Below are 22,156 nucleotides of genomic sequence, written 5' to 3'. Positions count from 1 at the left end.
CTATTTCACAGATTCTGTTATTAGATGTTAAAATAATGTTTTATGTTGGCATTTTTAGCCCGTTTTTCCATTTCCCTTTGTAGGAATGACATTTGACCATCCCATCCTTTTATTATCATATAAAGCTCATTGGATGCTCTCTCTCTCTCTCTCAGGTTGAGTCACGAGGCTCTGTCAGCTCTGGAGATTCCTAATGACCTGCTGCAGGTGATTCAGGATTTACTGCAGGACCTGCGTGTGCACTGCCTGCTGACCACACTACAGCACACTGAAGAGGGTAAGACTACAGCCACTGAGCCTCTTCAAACGTCTCAGGCAAACAATGTGATTGCTGAAGTTATCTGCAGAATATTTGCTCAAAATCCACTGGAAAATGATTATTCATCAACAAGGCTTTCTGTAGAGTTTTAGAGATGGGAAGTATCCTTTTCTTGTAATTGGCCTTGCCGATAAGCTTATTGGTCAGCAATGATCATCTCAAGATGGACTGGATGATATACAGTCAAACCAACAATGATTCAAATGATCAAACCCAAAAATTCTTCATGCTGTGACTACCAGTAAAATTGATACAAATCTGGGACCAAAATGATTCAGACACTTTGCCCTGTGCATGTTTCGCTGAAGTGTTTTTTGACACCACAGACTGAGCAAAATGAAGCATTGCTTGGCCATTGGTTGACCTAAATTGGTATTATCTAATTGTGTACTGAAATTTAACAGCTGATTGGTTGATTGTAATCCATTACATCTCTTTCTATCAAGACATTATCAAGATGAATTTGTTCTGACACAGTTTAACTCTGAGTTCTTGTCATATTTTATTACCATTTTCTAAACTATAGCGAATAAACTGTGATAATGTGAGAAAATGTTGAAGATGTCTGAATAAATGTTGGTTTGACTGTATATCTGTCACTAGTGTTGAATTGTAACAGTAGAGGGAGCTCTAGAGCTCTCGTGTTCAGTATGAACAGCTCTGTAGTTTTAGTAAAACAGCTCTAGTGAACTAAAGTTTTCTTCACAGAGTTAACCATAGACTGGCAAACACATCTGGATCAGTATAACAATTGGGGCTCAGTCTCTTCGTCTTCTTTTTTTAGCACAATGTTTAGTTAAATTCTGCTAGATTTTTGTATCTAGATTTATACATACAGTGCTGCTTGAAAGTATGTGAACCCCTTGCAGAATCTGTGAAAATGTGAATAATTTTAACATAATAAGAGGGATCATACAAAATGCATGGAAAGATGATGACAATGCAAGGAAACACGACGCATTAAGAGCCGGGGGTGAAAACTTATGGTGTTTTATAGCTTTTTTTTGCTGGTCTAACTGACAACTAAGTACTTTTTTCAGAAGGCTAGATTTCCCAATTAAAGTAGCTTTCTAAACACTAATGCTGAGAGAATTGTTGAAGTAAGAAATACGTTTTTTTGTTTTGTACTGATTTGAACTAAACTTTGTGTTGTTTAGATGTAAAGAGACTTGCAGAAAAAGAAGACTGGGTTGTGGACAATGAGGGGATTACGTCACTGGTACATCTTTTATGCTTTTATTATATTCCATTCCAGTTGAATTCATTCTTATAACTTGCCGATTAAAAATGTACGGATAAACGGTGTGTGTGTTTCAGCCGGCCCAGTTTGAGCAGTGCACGGTTCAGATGCTGCAGTCTCTGAAGGAGCCCATGGAGTGTAAACCTGGAGAGATCAATGTACAAACCCTCACACTATACTCATCCCCAGCCGGCTGATTATATGGAGATTAATCTAGCAATGTGTGTGTGTCTCTCTCTTTATCTTTTAGATCTTAAATCTGGATGTGGTTCAAGACAAAGCTTGCGAACAGTGTGTTTCTATCATGAAGGTATTGTGTGCTGGTGTTTGTTGTTTCGTTGGGATTTGTAAATATAATTCCTGCTGATTTAAAGTATTGTTTATGTCTCTACCTGGTTTAGGTCTTTATTAAATGTCTCGAGCAGCTCAGCATCAAGACTGATGGAGACATCGACACCTCTCAGTGAGTTTTATTGTCACTTTAACCTCATCCTTCCCTCGCGGATCATAATGACCCGAAGTTTAAATTTTACAGGGTTTTTTTGTCTAGAAAGCTTATTTAATTTAATTCTGATTTTTTTTTTTTTATTATTTGCCTTTAAATTACTAGATTTTATCAATAAATAATAATTTAAGTACATTCTTTCAAATTGAATTCAAAATTACTCACAATTTCATGCATAACCCTTTTAATTCAGCTCAGAATATCTTACATTGGGTGTCTTTGCCGACCTCTTGCAGAAAAATTATAATATAAGATGATATTTCATGACTCTAATAGCTATATATGGAGCAAATGAGCTGCTCCGCTGGGTCCTAAAGTCAGTTTTGCTTCAGTATGCTTTCAGATACACATGTAGACATTATAAAATATTTTTTTTGGTGAAGCATTTTTAGGTTTTTCTATGTGTACTGAAGCATTCCTCACATTCCATTTATTCCTAAGGGGGTCAAATTGACCCGCGAGGGAAGGATTTGGTACTTTATTAAATTTTGGGCACAAAATCCTCCCAAAACCAATCCTCGAATCCAGTCAAAAAATTTTGTGCATTCATGGTTCAAGTGTGACAGAAGTCCTTGGGTCAAAATTACCCAGCTGAAGGATAAATATATATATATATATATATATATATATACAACAAATATAACAAAAAATTCATTTGATGGTCTGGTGTAACAATTATGTAGACATTTTTTAATCCTTACATTTGAGTGTACACATTTTAATCAAGTTTTTAAAGGTACAATTATTATTTTTTAAAAGGTCATATTTAAATCATAAATATCATTAAGAAGTCCTTTCTGTTTGAAAAACTTGGATCATTCAGGACAAAAATGAGCATGTAATGCACTGTAAAAATTGCCAGGGATTTACAGGATTAATGAGTATTATATTACAATAAATTACTGTAAATTACTGCGAAATGAATGCATGCTGGGTCATTTTCTTAAGAATTACAAAATGATGCTGACATCACAGTAACTGCTCTTGTTTTACTGTGAATTCACATGATAAAGTTGTCTTTAACCACCACTGTAAGAAACGATATTGTTCAGTGCTGTAATTGTTTTGAAGTCGCCATGATGGTGATCGGTGTTTCATTAGCTTGGGATCTTGGACCTTGTAAATTTATATTCAAATTTCTGTTAAAACAATAACAAGCTAGAATATAATATAAGCTAATTGGCTGATTTTTAAGTTAGTCAAACTTTACTATCATCAGCATGAAGATTCATCAATATCTTATTTCAAATTCATAATTGTTTGTATATGGATATTTCACAAGATTTTTTGTTCTCCCGTCACCTGATGATGCACAGACATCAATACTCGACATACAAAACACAACAATGGTGACACTCATCAGATAATAATAAAAAAGATAAATTCTGAACATTACAAAATAAACAAACAACACAAACTACTAAAAGTAAAGAAAAAATAAGTTCATCAGCACAGCTAAAACCAACAAGAGTCAAGAAACTCCACAGCATAATCTATTCATGCCGCACTGCATTCTGGGTACATTCATATGCACTGTAGAAATGCAGTATGGTAGATTTATATAGTAGATTTGACCTTTTTTCAAGAGTGCCGTTTGATACAAGAGAAATCCTACTGTGGAATTACTGTGAAAGTGGAATATACTGTAATTTCACACTAAAATTATATTTAAATATTTCTCTTTCAGTTTGTCTGTGGATTTGGCTTCACCGGATCTTTTTGGAAGCATCAAAGAAGACTTTAGTTCAAAACCAGTAAGGATGTTCTTCACCTCTCCTCCTGATTTCCACCTTTCCCATTGTTCTTGTCTTTCTCTCTTCAGATTAATAATGCATATTGTATGCTAAAGATACAAATAATTAATTTGATTATACATAAAAATGTCTAGCTGTGGTGCTTATATGGGAGACAGGTTTGAATCTGGCTTGCGTCTAGTACTCAACTTTTTTTTAAGTCGTCAATCCACTTTCACATGTCAAAAAAGGCTAGATAAGAGTATGTGTGGACTGATTAGCACAACATGTAGTCCAAAATCTGCTGTTATATTCATGTAATGTAAACTGCAGAGGAGGACGTCACTGTATGCGACAGGATATTCGAGGACGGATATTAGAAAGTTAGTGGAGATAACAGCCTCCTTCACGCTGCTCTCGTCTGGTTTTAAACGATTAGTCACAGAGGCCCTAACTGAAATCCAAATTACACTGTGTTGATGTGTAGTATCAGAACCACAGAGTGTCACAGTTTTACTGAAAGCCTGATAGATGAAAAGATTGACAGAAAGAGAGAGAGAGAGAGAGAGAGAGAGAGAGAGAGAGAGAGAGAGAGAGAGAGAGAGAGAGAGAATCCTGGTAAAAACGAAACTGCACCTGATCGATTGAGATATTCAAAGACCTCAAGTAACCCTGAAGTGCTTCCTCCCTTCATTTAATCCTTCCTTTTGTGCTTATTCAGTAATGTGTGTATCTGTATGTAAAACTTTAAACCACATAGAGTTTACAGTGACCTCATAACATTTGGAGTCTTCTTGATACTCAAGTCATGCTTTAAAATGACAGCGGATTTACAAAATATTAAAGCAAAGTGGCATCTGCGAAGTGAAGGTCATTTTTAGTGGCCAGCCACATTAACATTTCACAACCCCAAAGTGTACAAACTAGTGCTGTCAAAACTCATGCAATAAATGTTTTATGTTAAAAATATTTAATGAAATTAATGCAGCATCCGTTTTCCTGTCATCCTTTGGCTAGTGTTACATTATTTGATCACGCTCTTATTCATGCAAATGCTTTTAAAATCTTAATTTTTAGTTCACCCAAAAATGAAAATAATGTAATTTATTACTCAAACCCATAAGACCTCCGTTCATCTTGGGAACACAAATTAAGATATTTTTGTTGGCTCAGTGAGGCCTGCATAGCCAGCAATGACATTTACACCCTCAAGATCCATTTATGTTCTGAAAACATATTTAAATCAGTTCATGTGAATTCAGTGGTTCAATATTAATATTTCAAAGCGATGAGAATATTTTTGGTGCGCCAAAAAAACGAAATTACGACTTATATAGTGATGGCCAACTTCCAGTGATGCCATTTACTCTAATCGACTACTTTTTCCAGTAACGAGTAATCTAACGCGTTACTATTTCCAAACCAGTAATCAGATTAAAGTAATTTATCCAAGTCACTCTGCGTTACTATTTTTGTCATTTTCCTTAGTAAAAATATATTTTTTTTCTTTCTTCTTGCGTCTCGGGGAGAGTATTTATGTTAAGTGAAGTCAAGAAAGACTGTCTTTTTGTACATTTTTTATTAAATCATGTTTTTTTTTTTTTAGGAAATATCTTTTAATTTCAACTAAAAATGTCAGGAGATACATTGTTGACAATTTGACATTGTTGACTGTTAAAAATGCACTTCCAATAAAGTACGTGTTGGCAAAAACGGTTGTCATTTCTATGTTGAGGCGGCAGGGCTGCTGAATGTAACTAATAAAGTAACTTGTAATCTAACTTAGTTACTTTTAAAACCAAGTAATCTGTAAAGTAACTAAGTTACTTTTTAAAGGAGTAATCAGATTACTTTTTCAAAGTAACTGTGGCAACACTGCCAATTTAAGAAACACTGCTTCATGAAGCTTCGGAGCATAATCAGCGTATTGAATCATGATTCGCGTGTCAAACCGCCAAACTGCTGAAATCAACTGCTCCGAACCGCTGATTCAAAACGCTCCGAAGCTTCATGAAGCAGTGTTTTGAAATCGCCCATCACTAGACAAGTCGTTATTTAGTTTTTTTGGCGCAACAAAACATTTTTATTTTCATTTTTGGGTGAACTAACCCTTTAATGTTAATCAAAGAACAAAGGGAACAGAGAAAATTGTAGGTTTAATAAGGATTCATCTATATTTAATTCATAATTTATGCAGTTAAGACTGTAAAGTGTTTGATAACTTTATTTAATGTCTATATATTGATTATGAAGGCCACAGGTAAATATGACATTTGTTTTAATGGGTTTATGTGAAGATTGTTTTAAGTTCACTTAAATTTAAATTTGTTATTATAAATCGAATAAATGTTGAAATTGATCGCTTTCAATTATACTGTCATGTTGAATGTCTATCATTAATGTTTATCTTCATAGCGACATTAGTATCAGTGATACTGGCCTTCATTCATAAAAACATGCATTACGACAAACATTGAAGTTGTTTTTACATTAATTTGGAGAGTAAGTGTGAAATGATTACAATATAAAAATATAAAAAATGTGCGATTAATGACTATTTTTAAATCGATTGACAGCATTACTACATTGTAGTTTACTTATTGTAAATTCTGAACTATCATATTTGTTTTGTAATTTGAAACGTGGCGTTTTGCTTAAAATATTTGTTCCATATCTAAACGGATTGCCGCTCTGTTTAATATTTTTTCATATCAATTCATTGTTTTTTCCCAAAAACTACTTGTTGTTTATTCGTTCTGACGAATCCTTTTCCTGAGAAAACATCCTGTGTTCCGTTATGGATGTCACAGTTTCCATCTGCAACACAGCAAACATTTGCGCATCACGCACAGAGGTCATGTGTTGTGAAAAACAGCCGCTTTCTCTAAAGAGAGCACAATGTTGCGGCCGCTCACATGGGGTTTCCCCTAGCCTGCAGTGGAAGAGCTGCAGGTTTCCCCTCTATCTCTCTCTCTTTCTCCATTTTACTCTCTCTTTCTTTTACTGACTGGTTCATGCTTCACCAATTTTTAAATAAAGGCACAATAATACCCATCATATTAGCTTCACACGTGATGTTCATATACACATACACACACACAATCAATGTTGAAAGCTGCTTAATTTTAAATCTCTATATATGTGTGTGTGTTCATTGTAACTGAATCAGTTGCTGTGTGTGTGTGTTCTGACCCGTGCAGGAGCAGCGTCTCCTCATCATCCTCAGTAACTGTCAGTATCTGGACAGACACACGTTTCTCAATCTGGCTGAGCACCTGGAGAAGAACGGCTTCACCACTGCAGAGAAGATCATCAGGGTACAAAGACACACGCACACTTCCTTTTTCCCTTTAACTCCACAGTTGGCATTTTCTTTTTTCTAAGCGATAACAGGTGTGATTCTAAGTTTGGACGTTAATGCTTTCTTTTTGCTGAAGTGAGAATGACTCACACAGATTGAGGAGAAGCTCGAGGGTTTTTCGGGGTGGCAGTAGAGCACACTCACTCGACGTGACTTTTGTGCCCTGCAGGGGAGAGCGAGAAAGCCCTCGCGAAAGGTTATGGTTGGCCTTTCCAGTAAATGCAGATCATAGTGAATGAGTGTGTCAGGCTTGAAGCGATTATGTAGATAAATTTAGTGTGATGAGAATACTCTGCATTTCACCTTTCAGAGAAATGTAACTCTGAATAAGAGTGATAACTCACAGGAAACTGACCTATTTCTCTTAAAGCAGCACTAGGTAACTTTTCAACCTTCATAATATATTTTCAAAACTCTTGTGATGATACATCGACTTACAATAGGTTGAATGACACGTCTGCCATAGCCTGACGGGGTCTGTATCGTTTTTAATCGTACTTTTAAACTTCGGGTTTCGGGTAGTAACCCGAGAAAAAAAAGAACTACAAAATTCGACTGCTTTACGGCATATACGTCACTTCCACCACCACTTCCTTACATTCGGACGTGCAAGCCAAACTATCATTTGTTTGCCAAATGTTATAGTCATGGCCGAAGCAGCACAGAAAAATAAGAAAGCAAAGGTTTTGTCGGAGGAAAGCAAAAAGAGAAAACGAGAAAGTGATGGGATTAAAGGCAGGACGAGGATCAACATTGGGCAGCGTTTGCTCGTTGGCGTGAGCTGAAGGAGGAGGGGCTACATTCTTGCAAGAAAATACGTAATACATACAAAATCATATTTTAGGATACCTAACATGTCTGTGATATTGGTTTATTTGTCTTTCCTCAAGCTATAATGCAAATCAATTTTTCAAATTTGCAGATTCATCTAGGGTAGCTTGATATTATAATATTGACGATATATGGTTATTACCTACCACTCAAACATTGAACTGAAGTATCATATAGATTCTGTAAAACGGGAACCAATAGACTAGGCTACTATAATGACGCTGGCTTGTAAACGTGAGCATCGCGATCATTTGGTGTTTGAAAAAAATAAAACCCATGAAATTATGTTCATACGACATGCTGAAACATATGCCACTGTACCTGGGATGAAGACGTTTCACACGCGACGCAAGCAGAACTCCTGCATGTGAACTCCTGCAGTGTTCAGGGCTATCATAGTTGTCATGTCAACAAATGCACGTGCGATGCATCCGCTGATGTAGAATGACAGTTTACGACAGTAGTGGAGGACAATACTGTTTCACAACTGTAGGGGGAGCCCGAGAGCAAAAGTTACCTAGTGCTGCTTTAAAGGGGTCCTATTATGCACTTTTTCAGCTTTAGTTAGTGTGTAATGTTGCTGTTTGAGCATAAAAAAGATCTGCAGGGTTACAAAACTTAAAGTCCACTCCAAAGGGAGATATTTTATTGAACAAAATCCCCTTTTCAAGAACTACAACGAACGGCTCGTTTGTACTACAACGCGTTTTTTTTACCCCGTTTCCAAAACTCATTTGTTTGACCTTCCTAAGGCTGACAAACTTAGTGGTTTAAATTTATTTTCAACACTGTTCCTGAACATTATAACCCCAACGTTTATCTGTGCGCTGCACATTTTATGGAGAACAGTTTGTTTTCTGTTCCTGTTAAGATGGAAAATTAACCATGGTTTTGTGATCGATTACTGTTTGTATTACCTTACTTTTCCGACAAATATCACGCTTAAAGGGATAGTTCACCCAAAAACGAAATGTTGATGTTTGTCTGCTTACCCCCAGGGCATCCAAGATGTAGGTGTCTTTGTTTCTTCAGTAGAACACAAATGAAGATTTTTAACTCAACCGTTGCAGTGTGATAGTCGTATAACGCATGTCAATGGGGATTTTTTAGAGTATTAGAGAAATGAGAGTAAAACACACAGACATACGAATCCTTATTAAACCATGCGGCTCGTGGCGACACATTGATGTCTTAAGACACGAAACCATCGGTTTCTGCGAGAAACCCAACAGTATTTATGTTTTTTTTTTTACCTCTTATCAGACGAATGTCATCTAGTTTTCCCAGCGCCATTACTTCCGGCGAATAAGGTCAAAATACTGGCGCGATCAAAGATATATATACCTAGATGCCTCATTCGATCGATCCGCGCAGGCACTAATGAGGAATCTATGTATATATCTATGATCGCGCCGGTATTTTGCATGTATTTTGACTTTATTCGCTGGAAGTGATGGCGCGGGGACGGCTGATGCAGAGCCATAGAAAAACATGAAATACATTTTTAAATATGGATATTTTTCTTACACAAACGCGTGGATTCGCTTCAGAAGGCCTTTATTAACACCCCGGAGCCGGGTGGAGCTGTTATTTTGACGGACAGATGCACTTTTTATGGACTTCAAAAACAGAGCAACTATTACTGCCATTATAAAGCTTGGATTAGCCAGAACATTTTTAATATAACGTCTGAAAGAAGAATGTCATATACACCTCAAAAGGCTTAAGGGAGAGTAAATCATGGTCTAATTTTCATTTTTGGGTGAACTAGCCCTTTAAGTGGCGTATAACATTGTGTCTATAATGTATACGAAAATTACAAAAAACATACCGCCCTGTGAAATCCGTGCTTGCAAAGTCTGTGCATGAAAACCGTTCTGCACGATCCTCTTGTTCGTTAACATTGTCAGGGTCAGAATCAGGCTCAAAATTGTTTGAAATGAAAGGCACAATATGTACGATTTTTTGTTTAAGATATCCACAAAAGCCACTAGAACAGTGTTATATATTTTGTTGACTTGTGTACTTACATTATCCCAAATGTTTAATAAGTGATTTTAACCAGGACATGCAATCAATGACATCATACCCGCGTTACCCTTAAACACCAAAGCCGCTTTAATATCTGATGTGTTTTATTAGACAGGAGAGCATCTGTTTGGATCATTGATGGACAGAAACTGATCATTGTTCTCCAGCTCAACACAGTTAGTCTTATTGTTTAAATCTGGTGTTGTTGATTTACCGCACAGAGTGCCATGTTTTACCGCCTAATCTCATCTCTCAATGCAGTGTGAACAAGTGTCTCATAGCAGCGCCGAGTGAACGCTCAGGGTAGCATTATAACATCACTCTCACACACTCAGATGTGTGTGATATGATAAAGCTGCGCTGCGCTCCCACACACTCATGAGCAGAAGAAGAGGAAGCGCTCGTCTGACAGAATGTGTCGCGCTCGTCTCTCATGAGCAATCGCTCCAGCGCCTCGTCCCGCTCCTGCTTCACACTACAGTAACGCTCATAAATCTGTTATACATTCGCTCATGAATATGATTTCTGCCCGAGTCCCGTCTGATTATTTTCCACCGGCTGTAGAGGCAAAAAATGTCCTATTGTGCTTTTAATATTTACACTAGAGAAGAAGTAGTTATGGAGAGGTGGGACATTTCCAGAACAAAAAGCAGTGGCAATTACATCACACTGGGCCAGCTAACCAATCACATACATTTCGTATTTCGGAAGGAGGGGCTTCATCGAAATCGGCGTGTTCGAGCCAAACTGAGAACAGAGGTGCTGTAATAATGTCAAATATGAGAAAAATAATGTGTTTTTGAACAAGCAAGCAAGCATATTGTAGTACACCCCCAAAAAATCTTCAAAGACTTCATAAAAAGGGCATAATGGGACCTCTTTAACACAGATGAGAAATACGTATTGATTATTGACCGTGCCTCATAGTTTCTGAGGTGCATCAATAATAGTATTGCTCATTAGGATGAAGGATTTGAGCAATCGCCTAACCATTAGAGGGGTTCGCCCTGACAACGACCGTTAGCAGATCTTAATTTATGCAAATATGCAGTGAAGCGACTACCAATGGGAATGCAGAACGTGATCTGAAGGATACAGTTGAATATGCTGTGGTTGGACCTGCTTCTAATCATACTTTATCTCTAGAAAAAAATGTCACCCATTAAACATGAAAGTATTATGCAGTCATTTAAAGGTGCAGTGTGTAATATTTATGAGGATCTATTGACAAATGCAATATAATATACATAACTATGTATACATAACTACCTTATATAATGAACCGTTATGTTTTTATTACCTTAGAATGAGCCGTTTCTATCTCCATACACCGCGGGTCCCCTTACAGTGAAGCCGCTAAAATTCACATACTGCACCTTTAAGACATTTCTCCTGAAATAGAACCTCTTTGACATAAAGCGTTCTTTATCATTGAGTTAAGAACCTTACTGTGCGCTCACACCAGATGCAATTTGCGCAAATAAATCACGCTATTCGCGCTTAGTTGGCCGATTTTGAGTTTACTCACGTCATTCGCGCGCGAAATGCTCAATTCGCACCACGTCAATCGCGCCGCAGAATGTCTGTTCGCGTCTTTGCATTAACTTGACATGACATGACTTGACTTCAAATCACTTGCGTTTAACGCTTCATTCGCGTCTAGTGTGAACGCACCATTAGGCTTCTATATAGAACTCCATTTAACCCTTTTTCCTAAGCACACCTTAGCAACTGCATACTTAAAACCCACAAATAGTTACATTCTGGCAACCACGCACAACACTCCAGCATCACGGCAGGAGATTTGCATGAACAAGACTTTTTCTTTTTATATAATAGTCTAGTTATTAATGTGTAGCAACAGTTATTGTCTCTCATCTATCAGGACAGATGTACATCTCTGGAGTTGTGTCCCCTTTTAAGATGGTGCTTTCCATTTTGGTTTTTTCAGTACTTCCCTAAAGTTAAACACACATCAGAACGATGGCCATGCATGAGTGGTCTTTACTCATTCTGCAAGAAGTGTGTGACGTTAATGGTTTCTTAAGGTCACATGCACTGCTGTGTTGCAGGTTAGAATCTGTGAAAGCCATCAGTGGTTTGTGATTAAACTGAATGCACGCCCATGTTCTACAGGTCAGCATAGAGGCATTGAGACAGCTGGACGAATATCTGTTTGAGACGTACATCGAGAAAAAATCTGATCCTATTGTCGGCTCGCTGGAGCCTGGCATCTACGCCGGATACTTTGACTGGAAGGACTGCCTGCCGCCTACAGGTATCACACACCTGATTCATGCCATGTGCATATTGACAACACTCTCTGGATGTTTCTAGAAGATGATGTCTGCATGAATGTTGAAACACCATCTCCACGGAGATCCATAAACACATTTGCCGGTCTTGATCCTGCAGTTTCAGTCTGCCGTCATTGCTTTTGTGTGTCAGTTTCGGTCGTGGTAGTGTGTGTATATTTAGTATGATCAGATCTGTGTGGTGCATACTTGACTGAGCGCTATTGCTTATGTTGAATCATTTGTGTACAGGTCCTGCTTCTTCTGAAACACAAGTAGAACTGTGTAGAACCAATCAACTTTTCTTTTCCTCTGCTCCTGTTTATTTACCAATCCATCATCATCTTTAGCTCCAAAATACACAAACCAATTCTATTAATGGTTAATATGCATAATAACTAATTTAATGTCATGTCATTTACAGTACCGTTCGGTACTGTAAATGGCCCTGCCAAAATTTTCACTGGCCCCACCACAAAAAAGCATTAAATAAATCAAATAAAATAGACCTAGTTATTGTTTTAGTTGTTTTTGATCAATGTAACCTTATTATATAAGGTTATGACACCAACAACTACTAGCCTCACTTACTCATATACATTTTAAATATTGTTAAAGACAGTCAGTGATAACGTTAGCCTGACGTCGTCATAATCAATTCTAGTCAGAATATGAGTCTGAAACTGTAACCCTCTCTGCATGCACGCTGGAATAAGTAACGTTAGAAGAAAAAGATGAGTGTAAACGATCTTTGCCGGTGTTGAAAAAAAAGATTTTAAGGATACACAGTAGGGATGCAACAATACAGTTAGTCCACGGTTCAATACATACCTCGGTTTTTAACCACGGTTTTCGGTTCGGTTCGGTTTTTTGTTATTCTATTCTTAGGCGACAGGAACAACAAGAGGTTAAGGAGAAAAAAGACTATTTTTTATTGCAATACTCTTTCTTTATTTTACTTAAAATAATTGAAAAACCTTACTTAAACTTTACTTAAAAAAAAAAAAAACCTTGTACACATTCCTAGTGTATTGTATAATATAAAACAAATATATATAAAGATTTACACTGGCAGCTCAGAGCAGTACAGCAGCATTTAAGTATGAAATTGAATGAATAAATGTAAAAATAAAACACTACATAGACTTCACTATAAAATATACATTGATTCTTATTAAAGCTACTGTATTAGTTTTTCAGTCAAGAGCAGTGAGTGATTTTCTCTTTGTCTTTTGTTGTTGTATTAACATTAAAAGGATAGTTAATTCAAAAATGAAAATTCTGTCATCGAGAAATGAATACAGGTTTGGAACAATATTAGAGTGAGTAAATAATTACATAATTTTATAGGTGAACTGTCCCTTTAAGGACAGCGTGTTCACTCGCTGCGCTGCTGTCAATTTAAGACCTGCACGCATCTAATATACAGTATACAGTACTAATATACAGACACACCGATTTTACTTTCACTTTAGACATAACCAACTGTGTTTATGTTAACCTTGTGTGTATTTGACAGTATTAACGCAGTTAGACGAATACTTAGTTCAGTATTCAAGTGTTTGACAGGCGTTTAGTGCGCGCGCTCGGAAAAGCACATGTTAAAACCGCGCACGCGAATGAACCGGCAAGGCTTTAAAACGCATGCAAAGAATGAACTTTCGTGATTGTGAATATCTATAGTGTTCCGTGAGTATAACTCCACCACTAACGTGTGATGTGAATGTATGTCGCGTTGTTCAGTATTGGGATGGAGGAAAATGATAGAATTTGCAGAAAAATAATTCATTCAATGCAAAACCGAAAAACCGCAATTCATAAGCGTGTATTGAACCGTGAACGCTTCAATATTATATTGAGAATTGTGGCATCCCCAATACACAGAGTACTTACCAACACGATCATCATTTCTGAGAGAAATAGTAAAGGTGAACGCATAAACGAACAAGTTCACCGTTTAGGATTAGAACAAATTCAACCCAAGCGCTCTTTGGTGACGTGGATGATTACGTTACTGTTGATCATCTGTCCATCATCGTCTAAAGCCCGCCCTGACAATTTCATTGGTCCGAACAGTTTCTGTTTGGGCATAATTACTTCTCTACGGATCAAGTCCAGACCGAACTGCCCGAGTTAAAATGTTGTGGGCGGGGCTAAGTTCGGCTGGCATCCAGGCTATAATAACGTTATATAAGAACAAATAATCAAATTACAAGCAATAGCACAAATAAATACAACAGAACAAACATATACAAATGAAATAAACGGTTCTTTTCAGGTACAGAAATAGTTATCAAATGCATAGTCTTCGCTGTATTAATATAGATTAATCCTTATTACAGTTTAGTGTTGTCAAAAGTACCGGTCGCGATACCAAGTCGGTACTAAAATGTTAAATTGTGACGCTTTGAGCGCTGTTGAGCTGGAATCGCAAACACCTCTGAACGGCCATTGTGCTCACACGCTCATCAGATATGTCTGTGATTGGCTACAATGATCAGCGCTTCAAAAACATGTTGTAAATATACATCAATGACACTTTTCACAGAGCGCTTGCACAGATACACACAGGAGCGTTTGAATGCAGGCGTCTATCAGCCTACCGGTCCCGTGTGTTGATCAGTGTAGCGAATCACAGACACATCGATGAGCGCGTCAGCACAATGGCCAGTCAGAGGTGTTTATGATTCTAGCTCAACAGCGCTCAAAGCATCACATTTTTAACATTTCAGTACCGACTTGGTATCGCGGCCGGTACTTTTGACAACACTATTACGGTTACTCAGTCAAGAGCAGTGTGCTTTTTCCCCCCGTCTTTTGTTTGATTAACATAAAAGCAGATGGCAGCAGGAATATTAGGCTACTGTCACTTTAAGAGCTGCACGGATTCAATGTACCGTTGAATCGACGGGCATTTTGACATCATTTTGTGTGAATATGTTTGTTCGAGCTCAGGAAGACGTGAAAGAGTTTTCGTGCGCTGTGAGACGCAGCCTTTTGAGTTTTTGTTGTGTGTTACACACACAAAACGTATCACACAACACGAGAGACACGGGTACTTTAAAGTCTACTTGTGCTTGAATATTTAAGTTAACAAGGCTTAAAAACATGCGCAAATTATCAACTTATATGAAAAGGCAGCAGTGGCCCGAGTGTGTTTGTGAGACTTATAGATTATAATGACAGAATATGCTAATCAATGACTTGAAGATAGTTAACTCATAAATTCATCAACTAACCATTCAGAAACGTCCTGTCTCATTCTACATGTCGTCACTTCTTCTTGAGTCTCTCCTTCATTATCCGACTCCGGTTTGAACATAAAAGGCTGAAAAGTTTCTGACATTTTCAGTGTGTGTCTGCGTGAGGTAATCGGAGCTTCTAACACAAGCTCTTGAAGCTCCTCCCTCTTCCAGAAAGGGGGCGGGAGCAGCAGCTCATTTGCATTTAAAGGGACACCCACAAAAACAGAGCGGTTTTGCCTACCCTCAAAAAGTGACAATTTTAACATGCTATAAAAAGTGATCTGTGGGGTATTTTGAGCTAAAACTTCACATACACACTCTGGAGACTTATTTTACATCTTGTAAAAAGGGGCATTATGGGACCCCTTTAAGTAAATAAACCTTTATAAAACAATTTGGGATATGTTAAAGAGGTTGATTTTGCTTGATCGCAGAGTGGAGGAAAAGTTGCCTATATAAGCAAGTGGTAAATGGCACTCCCACTGTGTGAACTCATCGACCAATGTCTGCCTTTCAGCAAATCAGTGCATTAATATCCCAGTAATGTAACCAATATTCATGATGCAAACCATGCCTGACACATTTTGCTCTCTGAGCAACTTGAATGTAGGAGGAAAGACGTGACAACTAGGCCAAACCATATCATACTTGTGAATAGAAACTGATGAGATTTTCTTTTCGTATGGTTTCTTAACCCCACTTATCTGCCTTTTCTCATTCCCTTTGTTTCTGACTCAGGTGTGAGGAGTTATATGAAGGAGGCTCTGGTCAGCATTATCTCTGTTCATGCTGAGGTGAGATGCACAGACCTTCAGTTTGACCAATCACTCGTCTCTGCTTTAAAAGAACCCCTCTTAGATATCTTACACCTTGAGAACGTCATATTATGTGTTATTATGTCATATTAAATAATGTCAACTTACCTAGATAGCATTTAAAGGCTTTATTAGGTACACTTTCAATTCTAAAATGTAGGCACAACTAGGGTTGGGTATTGTTTTTTAATTTGAACGATTCCAATATATTCTGTTTCGTATCGATTCCTAATTTTCTTAGATATCATTCACATTTATTTGAAGTCTTATTGCAAAACATTTCTGGATATCATGAACAAAAAAGCAACAGGCTAAGGAACACTTACAAGGAACGTTTGCCTGTGGATTAAAGATACCATAAAAACAACTAGCCTAACTAATATAAATGTCAAGCATTATTAAAGTGATAAATAAGAACAAATAATGCAATCGCAACAAATAAATACAACTGAACAAATATATGATTGATATAAACAGTGTTTTAAGATTACAGAAACTTTAACTTTATGCACTTTATGAATAAAATATACATTACAAATATAGTTACAAAAGTTATTCAGTCAAGAACAGGTGAATTTTCCCTTTGTCTTTTGTTGTTTGATTAGTGTTAGAGACGGGAATATTAGGCTGCTGTCACTTTAAGAGCTGCACGGATCCAATATGACCCAATACCTATACTTAAACGCTACAAAAACCACCGTACTAACTATTAATAAGCAGTAATGGTGGCAAAAGTCATAGTTAATAGTGGATATGTGTTCCCCATACTAAAGTGTTACCAAAAGTAGTTCTCAAAGATTTTTTGTTTCAGGTTTTCACGATTTCCAAGGAGCTGGTTACTCGTGTTTTATCAAAGATCATCGAGGCTGTAGCCGAAGAAATGAGCCGTCTGATGCAGTGTGTGTCCTCCTTTAGTAAAAACGGTGCTCTGCAGGTACACCTCACACACACTTATCAGGACAGTTAGCATTTGATCTTAAATGGACAGTTCACCCAAAAATGACAATTCTGTCATTATTTACTCTCCCCCAAGTTGTTCCAAACCTGTATGAACAACTTGAGGGAGAGTAAATGATGACAGATTTTTCATTGTGGGTGAACTATCGCTTTAAGTTATTGAAAGGCACACCAATCATTTTTTTATATTTGTCTCTCCAGGCACGTCTGGAAATCTGCGCGTTGCAAGATGCCATCGAGCCATACCTCACATCAGAGAGTCGGTAAGACATAATCACGCTCAACATTGATTCATGTCTCAATACAAACTAAACTAGAAGCAGAAAAGCAGAAATTTGGCTAAACCAAAAAGTGTTTGCATGATAATAAGTGTGTGATGTTCTCTTCTGTGTCTCAGCATTAGTTTTAAACAGGCATTGGAAGCGCTACCACAGCTACAGAGTGGAGCCGACAAAAAGTGAGTTAAATCACAAATCACAATTACATTATGCTTGATGATGATACACAAATGATAACTCCTGGTCATCAGAGAAGATGATAATCAGCCCCAAGCTCACCCGTTAAAGGGCTAGTTCACCCAAAAATGAAAATTAGCCCATGATTTACTCACCCTCAAGTCATCTGAGGTGTATATGACATTCTTCTTTCAGACGTTATATTAAAAATGTTCAGGCTAATCCAAGCTTTATAATGGCAGTAATAGTTGCTCTGTTTTTGAAGTCCATAAAAAATGCATTTGTCCGTCAAATAACTGCTCCACGCGGCTCCGGGGTGTTAATAAAGGCCTTCTGAAGTGAATCCACACGTTTGTGTAAGAAAAATATCCATATTTAAAATTGTATTTAATTTTTTCTATGGCTCTGCACCAGCCATCCGCGCCATCACTTCCGGCACATAAGATCAAAATACCGGCGCGATCATTGATATATACATAGATTCCTCATTAGTGCCTGCGCGGATCGGTGGAATGAGGCATCTATGTATATATATCTTTGATCGCGCCAGTAGTTTGACCTTATTCGTCGGAAGTTATGGCGCTGGGAAAACTAGATGACATTCGTCTGATAAGAGGTAAAAAAATAACATAAATACTGTTGGGTTTCTCTCAGAAACCGATGGTTTCGTGTCTTAAGACATTAATGTGTCGCCATGAGCCGCATGGTTTAATAAGGATTCGGATGTCTGTGTGTTTTTACTCTCATTGCTCTCATACTCTAAAATATCCCCATTGACATGCATTATACGACTATCACATTGCAACGGTTGAGTTAAAAATCTTCATTTGTGTTCTACTGAAGAAACAAACACACCTCCATATTGGATGCCCTGGGGGTAAGCAAATAAACATCAACATTTCGTTTTTGGGTGAACTATCCCTTTAAATGTTATCCCAAGTGACCTTTATCAGTCCAGTCATAAATTGCCATGCAAGTGACCACTTTGGTGTCATAAATCACTGAGCAAGTCCTGATAATATAAATCAATTAAAAGTGTGAAACTGCTAGAACTAGTGGGAAAGCATGGTCTTCTCTATAGTGATCAAGCTGCACTTAAAGTGGGCGGTGTTGAGATACGAAATTACAAGAATGACTTGCGATAGACTTGGAAGTATCCATTTGAATGGGTTGAAATTCATCAAACGATTGACAAGGTTTTGGATCATATGCCATCACATGTGTTCATGAATTAATGTCATTGAGTTGTATAATGTAAGTTGTTCTCTAGTTCACGTTGGCCACAATTATTGCAACGCCCTTTCCCCAAGAGACCAGCTCTGAGTCTTCTTCTGTAACGCCTGATGAGTTTGGAGATCAGAGCCCATTCCTTCATCCAGAATCTCTCCAGATCCTTCAGATTCCAGCTCTTCTCTTCAGCTCATCACTCATTCTCTATAGGGTTCAGCTCAGGAACTGGGACGGCTTCATTTTGTGCTCAGTCACACATTTTGGTGTTGATTTTGATGTTTGTTTTGTCCTGATGGAAGATCCAACAGCGGCCCATTATCAGATTTCTAGCAGAAGCGTCAGGTTTTGATTTTTGATCTGTTGGTATTTGCTAGAATCCATGATACCATGAATCTGAACAAGATGTCCAGGACCTCCAGCAAAAAAACAGACCCACAACATTAAAGATCCAGCGGTGTATTTAACCGAGGGCATGGGGGACTTTTATCCCTGTTTGCACCAAAGCCATCTGGTGTGTTTGTGCCAAAAAGCTCTTTTTTTAGTTTGATCTGACCACAGAACCAGGTCCCGTCTGAAGCTCCAGTCGTGTCTGACACTGAATATGCTGGAGTTTGTTTCTGGGTGAGCCAGGAGGATTTTTCTTCAAACCCTCCCAAACAACATGTGGTGATGTTGGGGCTGTTTGATAATTTTTTTTTGTCTTTCTGACCCAAGACTCAACTAATCTCTGCACTTCTCCAGCTGTGATCTTGGAGAGTCTTTGTCCACTCAAACTCTCCTCCTCTCGTGCATTAGGACGATATACACACTCGTCCTCTTCCAGGCAGATTCCTGACATCTTTAGTTGATTAATTATTGCCCTGATGGTGGAAATGGGGATTTTCAATGCTTTAGCTCTTTTCTTACACACACTTTCTATTTTGTGAAGCTCAACAATCTTTTGCTGCACATCAGAACTATATTCTGTGGTTTTACTCATTGTGATGATGATTAAGGGAATTTGGCCTTTGTGTTTCCTCATATTTATGTATTTATGGCTACATAATTTCATGCTCCTAGTCACCCTGGTGTGCTAAAAAAAAACTAAATATGAATGGGAATATACTTCAGAGATATTTCACTCATAAGAATTTCTAGGGGCGCCAATAAATGTGGCCAACATGCATTGGAGAAAAACATTTAGTTCATAATGTGAAGAAGAAAATAGACATCTTGTAACAATGCCTGAGTCTTTTTTTAATGTGTCCATCCTTGAAAAAATCTCACTGACCCCAAACTTTTAAATGCCAGTGTACAAAATAGCATTTTTTGTGGTGTGGCCAGTGAAAACAGGCTCTTTTCTAATCTCTCTCTCTCTCTCTCTCTCTCTCTCTCTGTTTCTCTCCATTCTCAGACTCTTGGAGGAGCTACTGAATAAGTTTAAGAGCAGTATGAAGCTGCAGCTTAACTGCTTCAAGCCTGCCTCTTTTCAGCCTGTGAAGCGATAAACCTTCACAAAACCCCAACATTTCAACAACGCCCCTGCCATGTAACACTAAGAGACCATTTCAGTTTTCAAAACCATTAAAAGCCAATCTAGTGCCACTAATATAGCCTTTTTCTATCTGCTAGACAGTGCTTGCGTTTGTGAGGATGTGTCAGTCTGTTGATAAGACTCGTCAATATGTCATGTTGTACTGGCTGTTTGTCCACCTGTGCAGTTCAAAACCTAAATAAATATCTGTGCGCTTACACAGTGGGTTTGTGTAAAACAGTTGCTAGAGTAATTGCCAGTTGTGCGTGTGTGTGTGTGTGTGTGTGTGTGTGTGTGTGTGTGTGTGTGTGTGTGTGTGTGTGTGTGTGTGTGTGTGTGTGTGTGTGTGTGTGTGTGTGTGTGTGTGTGTGTGTGTGTGTGTGTGAGAGAGGTAGAAATAGCAAGAGTTTTTCTCTCTGTGGATGAAACTATTGAGTTCTGAAATGACTGAAATGTCCTCGTGTCGTTTTTTGCTGAAGTCTATTATGACCACACTACGATCACCAATGCGTGCACACACCCTGCCTAGTGTCAGACAGAAAGACACACACCCTGCCCCACCTCAGCAGTGTCTGGGTGTTTTAACCAGTGTTCAGTATTGGGAGATGTCCTTTACTGTATAATAAACTGCTATTATTTGCTGTTGGCATGTTTAAGATATAACTGACTAGAACACAAGCTAGGCAAAGTACAACTAAGTAGACAAACTAGTGTGTAAAGTAGCTGTTTGTGCATGTAAACGATCTATAAAGTTACAAAGTCCAAGTCAGGGAGTTCATCGCTCTGTTTGAAAAACAAAACACGTGCCACATTTTTAGTCCCGCCGTTATTTTGGTGGCTTTCTGTGACAGTAGTGGCCAAAAGTGATGTCTGGAGGGGATGTTTGCTTTTAATGACACTTCAGGTTCGATTTATCAATCAAAATATGAAGAGTGTGTTATGTTGGGAAGAAGAATACACTAAACTTGATAAAGGTATTAAAATCACAACATTATCCAGCATATAATTAACTCTTTCCCTGCCAAACACGTCATTTTCCGGCTTTGTCACTGTTTTACGGTAGGGGGCGCTATAACACATCTTCTGAAAGAGTAGAGACTCTCCTGATCAAAACACAGGCGAAGAAGCAGCAGAAACAAGCAATATCATATGTAATCACAAATAACGCGATCATCAACATTAGACAGCAAATAAATCAAAACTGTCTAATGGTGCGTTCACACCAGACTCGGCTTGCGAGAATAAATTGCGCTATTCGCACGTAGTTGGACGCTTGAACATTTCGAGTTTACTCGCTTCATTCACCCGTGAAATTCACTTCACAACAGACGCAAATTCGCGTCATGGGAGGAGCCAGCCGGCTCGTCTCGTTGTGAAATGGCTGACATGGATTGTTTTAAAATACACAGAATAAGCTAAATTTGCCGGCTTTAGCTAGCTTGTAGTCTCAATAGGGTGAATTCAGGGTGATTGGGACACTTTTCCAAGTCATCTCAATGGTAAAAAGTGTCCAAATCACCCTCAAATCACCCCATGTACAGCTCAAATTGAGTAAAGAGCGTTTTTACAACTTACCAGATTGTCCGCCCTCCTCGCTCACTTTCTTCCAAGCAAGATCCTTTTTATT

The 22,156-nt window shown here is 38.0% G+C and overlaps 1 protein-coding gene across 1 annotated transcript in view; it reads left to right on the top strand.

Moving 5' to 3' along the window:
* exoc2 (exocyst complex component 2) overlaps positions 1-21,175 on the top strand; it is a 57,398-nt gene extending 36,223 nt beyond the window's left edge. Inside the window, exons 16-28 of the mRNA XM_079830627.1 lie at positions 156-277; positions 1,477-1,538; positions 1,637-1,717; positions 1,810-1,869; positions 1,961-2,022; positions 3,752-3,818; positions 6,998-7,114; positions 12,157-12,298; positions 16,298-16,353; positions 17,186-17,308; positions 17,533-17,594; positions 17,729-17,788; positions 20,410-21,175. Coding sequence (XP_079686753.1) covers positions 156-277; positions 1,477-1,538; positions 1,637-1,717; positions 1,810-1,869; positions 1,961-2,022; positions 3,752-3,818; positions 6,998-7,114; positions 12,157-12,298; positions 16,298-16,353; positions 17,186-17,308; positions 17,533-17,594; positions 17,729-17,788; positions 20,410-20,503 — 1,108 coding nt within the window. The 3' untranslated portion in view covers positions 20,504-21,175. The remainder of the gene's footprint in view (positions 1-155; positions 278-1,476; positions 1,539-1,636; positions 1,718-1,809; positions 1,870-1,960; positions 2,023-3,751; positions 3,819-6,997; positions 7,115-12,156; positions 12,299-16,297; positions 16,354-17,185; positions 17,309-17,532; positions 17,595-17,728; positions 17,789-20,409) is intronic.
* Positions 21,176-22,156: the final 981 nt, after the last annotated feature.

Source organism: Gobio gobio (genome assembly GCF_949357685.1).
Source record: "Gobio gobio genome assembly, chromosome: 12".
Classification (NCBI taxonomy): domain Eukaryota; kingdom Metazoa; phylum Chordata; class Actinopteri; order Cypriniformes; family Gobionidae; genus Gobio; species Gobio gobio.
The sequence above is the reverse complement of the archived record's forward strand: the minus strand, read 5'-3'. Positions and strand labels throughout refer to the sequence as shown.